The 8951-nt window shown below is 52.3% G+C and overlaps 1 protein-coding gene across 1 annotated transcript; it reads left to right on the forward strand.

The window, feature by feature from the left end:
• Positions 1 to 5095: 5095 nt before the first annotated feature.
• Positions 5096 to 8578, forward strand: TNFSF9 (TNF superfamily member 9). Its single transcript, XM_036314046.1, has 3 exons — positions 5096 to 5476; positions 6070 to 6161; positions 6961 to 8578. Exons 1-3 carry the CDS (start codon positions 5301 to 5303, stop codon positions 7419 to 7421), a joined length of 729 nt encoding a protein of 242 aa, XP_036169939.1. The 5' UTR covers positions 5096 to 5300; the 3' UTR covers positions 7422 to 8578.
• Positions 8579 to 8951: the final 373 nt, after the last annotated feature.

Raw genomic sequence — 8951 nt, forward strand, 5'->3', positions numbered from 1 at the left:
AACGTGGGCAATGTAGTTCCCCTCTCTGTGCCTCTTTCCTCCTTCAGTACATGTTACCACTCTCGCAGACCTCATTGAATTCTTTCCTTCCCCCTTTTCTCTTTTTCTCAGTTCACACCCCCTGCCCCCCAATTTGGTCCTTTCCTCACTAGCTTGTACACTCACTCAGCAAACATCACTACCATCCTCTCGTAGGCTTTGCCTCTGCCCTGGGAGACACAGAGGATCCAGGACAGTAAAGTTGACACTGGGCGAGGCCACATCAAGGGGATGGGGACAATGGGAAACCCAGAGAAAAGGAAATGAAGTTTTCTAGAAAAAAATCAAGGCACACCTCTTGGAGCAGGTGCCTGTTTGTTGGGCCTCAGAGGTAGAAGATGGGGGCTCCCCCTTCAACGACTTCCTGCCCCATCCCTCCCTTGAGCCCTATGATTGTTGAGCATGAGGATTCAGGCCCTACCCCTAGCGATGAGGAAAATGGGCCCACGCTCACCTCAGGGAGACAGCTGAGCACAGAGGTGTTAGGAAGGTAATGCCCACAGCTCCATGGTGGGTGGGGCTGCCTGGCTCAGATGTCCCAACCACAGCTGCACGTCATGGTGCTCCCTGGCTGCGGCCTGAGCCTTCCCCAGGCTGCCAGACTTCGTTTCCCCTCCCTGGAGGGAGTGAACAGAGCCATACTAAGCCCCTCTGTGTGGAAAAGGGTTTTAGAACACTCACTGTGCCTCCTTGGTTGAGTGACTTCAACTTGTGAAGTCAGTTTCTGCATCCACATCTTGGGATGATGGTGTGCCAGAGTTGCCGAAAAGATGCCTTGAGCATGACAGCTCCTCACCTTTTCTGAACTCTTGCAAACTGCCTGTCACTGCCTACAGCAAGCTCTCAACTGCCCTTTGAGATCTACTATTGTTCTCATTTAACAGATGTGAAAAATAAGGCTCAGCAAGAAACCTGAGAGCTGAGGCAGCCAATTTTTTCTAAAATGGTCCAGAGAGAGTAAATATTGGCTTTGTGGGCCAGTCTCTGTCACAGCTACTCAGCTCTGCTGTAGTATTGCAAAAGCTGACATCAGGCAACATGTAAATGAAGGAGTGTGGCTGTGTGCCAATGAAGTTTATTTGTGGACACTGACATTTGAATTTCATATCATTTGTATGTCAGGAAATAGGCTTATTTTTTTGACTTTTACCAGCCACTTAAAAAACAATCAAACAAAAAATTTATAGTTTTCAGACTGTAGTTTGTTGATCTCTAGAGCTGATGCTGTTAATTGCTGTAATTCATTAACTTACTCACTCATTCCATAAATATTAATAGGCACTAGAGGTAGACTCGAAACTAGCCGTTGAAGATGCTCCTCTTCAGGAGATAACACTTTTGTGGAAAAAGTAATCGTAAGCAAGTAAACAAGAATATTCTAGATGGCAGAAAGGGCTAGTAAGGAAATTTGGTGAGTGATGCAACAGGGCTGAGGGAGGGGTACTTTCATTTGGGTTGTCTGAGATGGTGACCTTTGGAGTCCTCTGAATTCCTCTTTTTGTTCTTTTTGTCAGCTTAGGCAATCTTTGTCTGTCGCCCGCTGTGGGCTAGGGCTTAATAATAAACAGATTGGCTTCTTCGCAGGGCAGTAATATCGAGGGGAGGTTCGCTGTGGCCTCAGCATGTTTAAAGCTTTCTTCCTGGTCGGTCAGATTCCTCAGAGATGGGTCTGTCAGCATCCCATCTTCTGGGTCCCGATGTTGAGCGGGGTGAGGGTTGCGGTGGGGAAGTTTTAGCGCCTGCATTCAGGTTACAGGTTTGCTCAATAGTCCTGTGTTCAGAGAGATGTTTTTGGTCGATAACTGCTGTTCCTCTGACCAGAAACACTGCTATTTCCGCTCTTTGGAGGACAAAAGAAAACAGATACTTACCCACCCCGATGGGAAGTATCAAAAAAAAAAAAAAAAAAAAAAAGGATCTACTTCAAAATGGAGCTGGAGCTGCCATGTTAGAGAGAATTCCGTGCACATCTTATGTCTCAAACCTTTGGAATGTTAAAAAAAGGGCCAAATAACCTTGGGGCTGGGCTTAAGAAGCCTTGTTTCTCCCCAAAAACTGTCTGTAAAGAAAGCAGGTATAGCCTGGCTGGTGTGGCTTAGTGGTTGAGCGTTGACCTATGAACCAGGAGGTCAAGGTTCTTCGAATCCCAGTCAGGGCATATACCTGGGTTTCAGGCTCGATCCCCAGTGGAGGGCAGGCAGGAGGCAGCTGATCAATGATTCTCTTCCATCATTTGATATTTCTCTCTTTCCCTCTCCTTTCCTCTCTGAAATCAATAAAAATATATTTTAAAAAGAAAGCAGATAGAATGACTTACTGGACTAAAAATTAAAAAAAAACTGTTTAGCATTAACAACACTGTTAAATGTATCAATAGAAATGCCTTCTGCCTATTGATGTAACTGTCACCCTTCCCTTCTCATAAATACCCCTTGCCTTTGTCTCCTAAGTGGGAGGAAGACTGGTTTTCTGCCTGAATTGGTGCATCCCGAATAGCTATTCTTTTTTATTTCAAATAAATGCTTGTTTCCACTCACTTTAAAAGCCTTTTATTTGTTGGTTAACCGGAGAAACACTGATGTCTCTTTTGGGAACTGACTTTCAGTAAACTCTTCTGTTTTAGTGGCCACCCATCACTCCTTCCTTCAGCGTTGGCGAGAGTCACCAATAACTGAACTTTGGGGGATGGTGCTGGTGAAATTCCAAGAGGCAAATAATATTTGGCTTTCCACCCTGCTGGCTAGCCATCTTGTTTTGGGTTTTAAAACAATCACTGAACTGTCACTGCAGTGGGGTTTTAGAAGAGTGAAAGTAAAGGCTGATGCCCTGTTCATCATCTTGACCCAGAAGGATGGTGGGAGCTGAGGATGGCTGCCAATGTGGAGAAAGAACATTCCAGTCAGAGGGTCTGCAGGGGTGAAGGAACAACCTTGGTCCAATGCAGTGGGTTCTCCAACTTGGGCAAACCTCGGAATCTTCCAGTTGGCTCATTCAAACACCGATTGCTGGGCTGACGACTGGGCTTTTTCCGTTCCCAGAGTGTCAATAGACAATAGATGGAGGTGCTAGAATTTGCATAGGTGATGCTGTCGCTGTTGGTTTGGACACCACACGTCGTTCTTATAAACCATTTACATAACGGAAGCATTTAGCACCTTTGCATTAACCTGAGCCAGTATCATTATGGTTTTTCTCTCTGTAATTCCCCCGCAGGGCCCAATGCTAGAACTTCGAGCCCAGTGTGGCATCCTATACCCAAATCCCCCCGCATTTCCTGGCCTGCTGGCGGAGGCCTGAGACCAACTGCCCACTCCATCTTCCCACTGGGTCCGGGAGCAGCTCAAGGACTGACCAGTGTCCACCCGGCTGGTCTGGGCAGAGCAGGGCTTTCTTCCCATCTCTCAATCCAGGGTTGCTTCCTCTTTTGGGTTTTGAGTTATGGCAGCTTCTCTGCTCCTCCTCCCACCCCCGCCCGAGTGAAGGGAAATTTGAATTTCCTCTGTCTCACTTGTGTCCTTTTCCTACAAGGGGAATTTCTCTACCTGGACTCTCCAGCCTTCCGCTTGTGGGGTCCAGGGGGGCTCCTGACAGGAAGCGGTCTAGGTGGGTGGGTGGGGGCAGGCCAAGGAAGGGCTAGGGTCCCGGAGGAGTTGAGAGAGGGAGGGGGCGCCCCGAGTATGGCACTCAGGGTTCCACTGGGGGGTTTTGCTCCAGAGGAGAAGGCAGCTGAGGCCTGGCTGTCCTCTGATGGTTCTGCAGGAATACTGGATTTAGGGGATCCCTGGGGGGACCTGGGTGGGAGTGACAAGGAGGGGAAAGAGATAAAGAGACAAAGAGGTTCAGAAAGTGAGAGCAAGAGACAGAGGGAGGGAGAGAGGGAGAGAGGGGCGGGAGGACAGGGAGGGACACTGAGACAGAGGCAGGGAGAGTCAGAGCCAGAGCCAGAGACACAGACATAATAAGGGATAGAACCATCCCGAGACCCGGCCCAACGCAGACAATCAATGGACACAGGGACAAATGGGGAGAGACGTACAGATAAAAGGAAAGATACAGAATTACAGAGAGGCACCCAGAGAGGAAGGGGGGGGGGTACAGAGAGAGAGGCAGAGAGAGAGAGAGACAGAGAGAGACAGAGAGAGAGAGGCACAGAGAGAGAGACAGAGAGAGAGACACAAAGAGAGACAGAGAGAGAGGCACAGAGAGAGACAGAGAGACACAGAGAGAGAGAGAGAGAGAGAGACAGAGAGAGAGGCACAGAGAGAGAGAGAGAGACAGAGAGAGAGGCACAGAGAGAGACAGAGAGAGACAGAGAGACACAGAGAGAGAGAGAGAGGTAGAGAGAGACAGAGAAAGAGGCACAGAGAGAGACAGAGAGAGACACAGAGAGAGACAGAGAGAGAGGCACAGAGAGAGACAGAGAGACACAGAGAGAGAGAGAGAGACAGAGAGAGAGGCACAGAGAGAGGCAGAGAGAGAGGCACAGAGAGAGACAGAGAGGCACAGAGACAGAAAGAGAGAGGCACAGAGACAGAGAGACACAGAGAAAGAGAGGCAGAGAGAGAGGCAGAGAGAGAGAGACAGAGAGAGAGAGACAGAGAGAGACAGAGGGACACACAGAGAGAGGCAGAGAGAGAGAGACAGAAAGAAAGAGAAAGAGAGAGACAGAAAGAGAGAGACAGAGAGAGACAGAGAGGCAGAGAGAGAGATAGAAAGAGACACACAGAGAGAGGCAGAGAGAGAGGCAGAGAGACAGAAAGAGTGAGACAGAGAGAGAGAGACAGAGAGAGACAGAAAGAGTGAGACAGAGAGAGATAGAAAGAGACACACAGAGAGAGGCAGAGAGAGACAGAGAGGCAGAGAGAGAGAGAGAGGCACAGAGAGAGATAGAAAGAGACACACAGAGAGAGGCAGAGAGAGAGGCAGAGAGACAGAAAGAGTGAGACAGAGAGAGAGAGACAGAGAGAGACAGAAAGAGTGAGACAGAGAGAGATAGAAAGAGACACACAGAGAGAGGCAGAGAGAGAGAGAGAGAGAGGCAGAGAGAGAACGCGGGAGCAAGAAGCGTGGGACAGAGATTGGAGGGCGAGAGAGAGCAAGGAGACCGGAGATGAGATCCAGAGAAGAGAAAGTTGGGGAAAGCCTGGCTGGAGGGGGCGGGCGCTGGGATCCCCACCGTCTCCGCCCCGGAAAGCGGGGCTTCCGGGTTCACTATAAAACGGGGAGCCCGGGACCCCGGCTTTAGCCGCCTGCCGCTGGTCATGGGCTCCAGCTCCGACGCCGTCCCGGACCCCGAGGCCCCGCGGCCGCCCGCGCCCCCCGGCCCCGCCTGCCGCCGGCTGCCCTGGGCGCTGAGCGCCGCGCTGCTGCTGCTGCTCGCGGCCGCCTGCGCCGTCTGCGCCGTCCGCGCCTGGGAGCTGCCCCGCCGCCCCGCCTCGCCCGGCCCCGGCCCCGGCCCCGGCCCCGCGCCCGACTCCAGGCTGCCCGAGCTCCCTCCCGACGCCCGGGCCCGCCTCCCCGACTCCCCGCAGGTGAGATGCGCCCCTGCTTGGGACTCCTTCTCTACCCTGCACCCTGGGCCGACCCCTTTCTGCACCCCGAGTCCCTGAAAGCACCCCTTCTTTACCCAGGACATGGGGGGGCACCCCTGCTCACCTTGTACCCCCGCGAGACCCCATCTGCATCCGGCACCCTAGGGCGGGACCCTTTCTCCATCGCGGACCCCGAGGGGCACTTCGAACCTTTGAGGGGACCCTCACTTTCCCCCTAACTCCCGGAGAACCTAGGTTTCCTCCCGGACCCCTGGGGTGTCCCCCTTTTCCTCCCAAGACCTCCCTGTTCCAAGCCACCTGGAGGGATCACACTTATTTTCGGTCTTGAGTCCTGGTGGGTGTGCTGTCCTTGCAGATCCCACGGATTGGGGCCGGTTGAGCCCCCAAGTTGAGGTGTGCGTGGATGTTGGGGTGCCCTTTTGGAGGAGGGGGAAAGGAGAGCGGAAGGGCTGCGCAGACGCGGTGGGGCACTTTTCAGGGGGCTGCCGAGCGGTTGGGGGACCCTCCGCTCACTTTCTGCCTTTCCTCCTCAGGATGTGGGCGTGTTCGCGCAGCTGGTGGCCCGAGATGGTGAGTGTCCTGCGCCATCCCTCTGCCCCCCCCCCCCGCACCGCCCTCCCCCGGGATAGGGACACTAAGTGGGAAGGTCCCGGGAGCCGGAGGCCTCCTTCTGACTAAATCCGACCCTCGACTCCTTCCCTCTGAAAGCTGTCTTCTCCCCTCTATGAATCTCACCTGTCTCTGCGCTCCCGCTGCCCCTCAGCTGACTTCCATCTGCCCACTAAAACCCACCCGCTCAGGCCTAGGGCGGGATCCCCAAACCCCGTCCCGTCCTGGTCTCTCCCACTGGCCTCTGGGAACTTCACCCTCTCCTTCCCACTCGCTTCCCTCCTTCCTTCCAGAGACCTCCCTCCCCTGTCCCTTTTAGACTCTCCTCCCAATCTCTGCTTTTCTTCTCTACACCCTTCCTGAGACCCCGCCCACCTTCCCTCCTCCTTCTGAGTCCCCTCCTTCATGCTGTCCCATTCCCCTCACCTCCCTCTCTAACCCCCTTCCTTCACCCCCCCACCCCCCCCCCAGTCCCTAGCCCTACTCTCCCCTTCCCATCCCCTTTTGCATCGCAAGTCCTCCTGCAGGTTCCTATTCCTAGAAGTCTCTCACCTTCCACCCCCACCCCTTTCCGTGTCCCCCCTCCCCCTCCCTCTTCCTGACAGCCTCCCCCCTTTTCCCTGTCCCTTCCTCCCTCCATCCTCCAGCCCTTCCTCCCTCTGAGAACCCTTCTGTCCTCAGAGCCCCTCCACCCCCTCCCCAGGTTGTGCCCCTGCCACATCCTTGCTCAGGAAACCCCTCCCCCTGCCTCCTCTTGCAGCACTGCTGACAGAAGGGCTCCTGCATTGGTACAGTGACCCTGGCTTGAAAGGTGTGTTCCTGGCACCGGGCCTGAGCTATGATGAGCACACACAGGAGCTGGTGGTGTCTGAGGCCGGCATCTACTATGTGTTTTTGCACCTGGAACTGCAACGTGTGGTGGCTAGAGCTGGCTCTGGCTCCGTCTCCATTGCCTTGCATCTGCAGCCGCCGGGCAGAGGGGCTGCAGCTATGGCCCTGACCTTGGACCTGCCATCTCCCTCCTCTGAAGCCGGGGACTCAGCAGCTGGTTTCCGGGGTGGCCTGCTGCACCTGCGCGCTGGCCAGCGCCTGGGTGTCCATCTCAGGGCTGCGGCTGGGGTGCACCCCGCCTGGCAGCTTGCACAAGGTGCCACGGTCTTGGGCCTCTACCGAGTGGCCACCAAGGTCCCTGCTGGACTCCCCTCGGGACAGCCTTCATGAGGCAGGCGGGGTTGCCACCCCCTGCAGGGAGACTAAATCCTGCCTTTCTTCTGCGGGGCCTCTGGTGATGAGCCCTGGCTTCTCTACCTCACCAGGCAGGGCAGGGGTTCTGGCTGCTGACCCCCTCCTCAAGGATTCTCCTGGTCCCTCTATCACTCCTGCCCCGAATCAAACCCTTGGTATTTATTATGAGCCTGAGCTCAGACAGTGGACTTTATATTTATCTGTTTAACTTATATTTATTGAGTGCCCAGGCCAGGTACTGTGCAGCAGGGCTGAAGAAACAGACCAAAACAACCAACAGCAAGCAAGACAGACCTCAAAAAATCCTTACTTATGTTAATAAGTGAGAAATAAAGACTCACTCCGAGCCTCCCCCTTTGGGATTTGTGGGGTAGCTTTAGGGGGTCTGCAGAATTCTTTGTTGTGTGAGTTTCATTCATGCAACTTGTCTTTTGACCATCTACTATGTGTCAGGCACTGTTTTAGGTGTTGAGGACACAGCAATGAGCAAAACAGACCCAAACTCCAGCTTTTGCCAAGCTGACATCTTCTAGGCTGGTTTGCCACTATGACTGTGATTGTGACCTGGTGTGCCTGGGCCAGGGGGCAGTGTGAGTGGTGGATGGTACTGGGTAATAAAATGTTTATAAATGTAATGACTGTATTGAGCTTTTACTGTACACCAGACAGTGTTATCTGGGACTCATAACTACTGTATGCTTTAGGGGTTTTATTATTTCCATCCTACTATTATGTATGCTCGAGGTTATTTTCCTCTATGGTAAGTGGGTGGTGGAAATACTGTAGAATACAGTTCTGCAGGAAGTCACTTGCCAGCTCTGTTCAGTACCGTCACGCCAGTAACTTAAAATCAGCCACGGGAATCAGCAAATGCTACAAGCCAGGGCTTGATTTATTGTCTGCTGGTCAGCTAGACTTAAAGTGATGGAGGAACTGATGTTAAACAAGTAGATTAGACTTAAAAGTGTGTCTTGGCTCTACCTGTTATGTTGTGAATATCAAGGAAGTCTTCATCTACTGTTTTCAAATCGTTATCTGATTTTGTAAAGAAGTTGCTCATGTTTTCACAAGCAAGTGAAGTGTGGACATACATCTTTGGCCCGTTTTATCTTAGTATTTTTTTAAAAATTGATTTTAAAGAGGAAGGGAGAGGAAAAGAGAGATAGAAACATCAATGATGAGAGAATCATTGATTGGCTGCCTCTTTCACGCCCCCCACTGGGAATTGAGCCTGCAACTGGACATCGAACCTGGGACCCTTTAGTCCACAGGCCAACGCTCTATCCACTGAGCCAAACTGGCTAGGGCTTACCTTAGTCTTTAAAAGGAAAATACAATCTACATCACGTTTGTCATTTGCACGCAGTGTTGACTATTGGTACAAGAGTGGGAAAAATTAAGGCATTCTGCAGAGAATCAACTGACTAAATAGAATTTGCAATGAAGAGCATTCTCTATTTTATTCATAAATGGTGTCCTACACAATAATTTATGCCTACAAAATTT

This window comes from Myotis myotis, unplaced genomic scaffold (genome assembly GCF_014108235.1).
Source record: "Myotis myotis isolate mMyoMyo1 unplaced genomic scaffold, mMyoMyo1.p scaffold_m19_p_6, whole genome shotgun sequence".
In the NCBI taxonomy this organism is placed as follows: Eukaryota; Metazoa; Chordata; class Mammalia; order Chiroptera; family Vespertilionidae; genus Myotis; species Myotis myotis.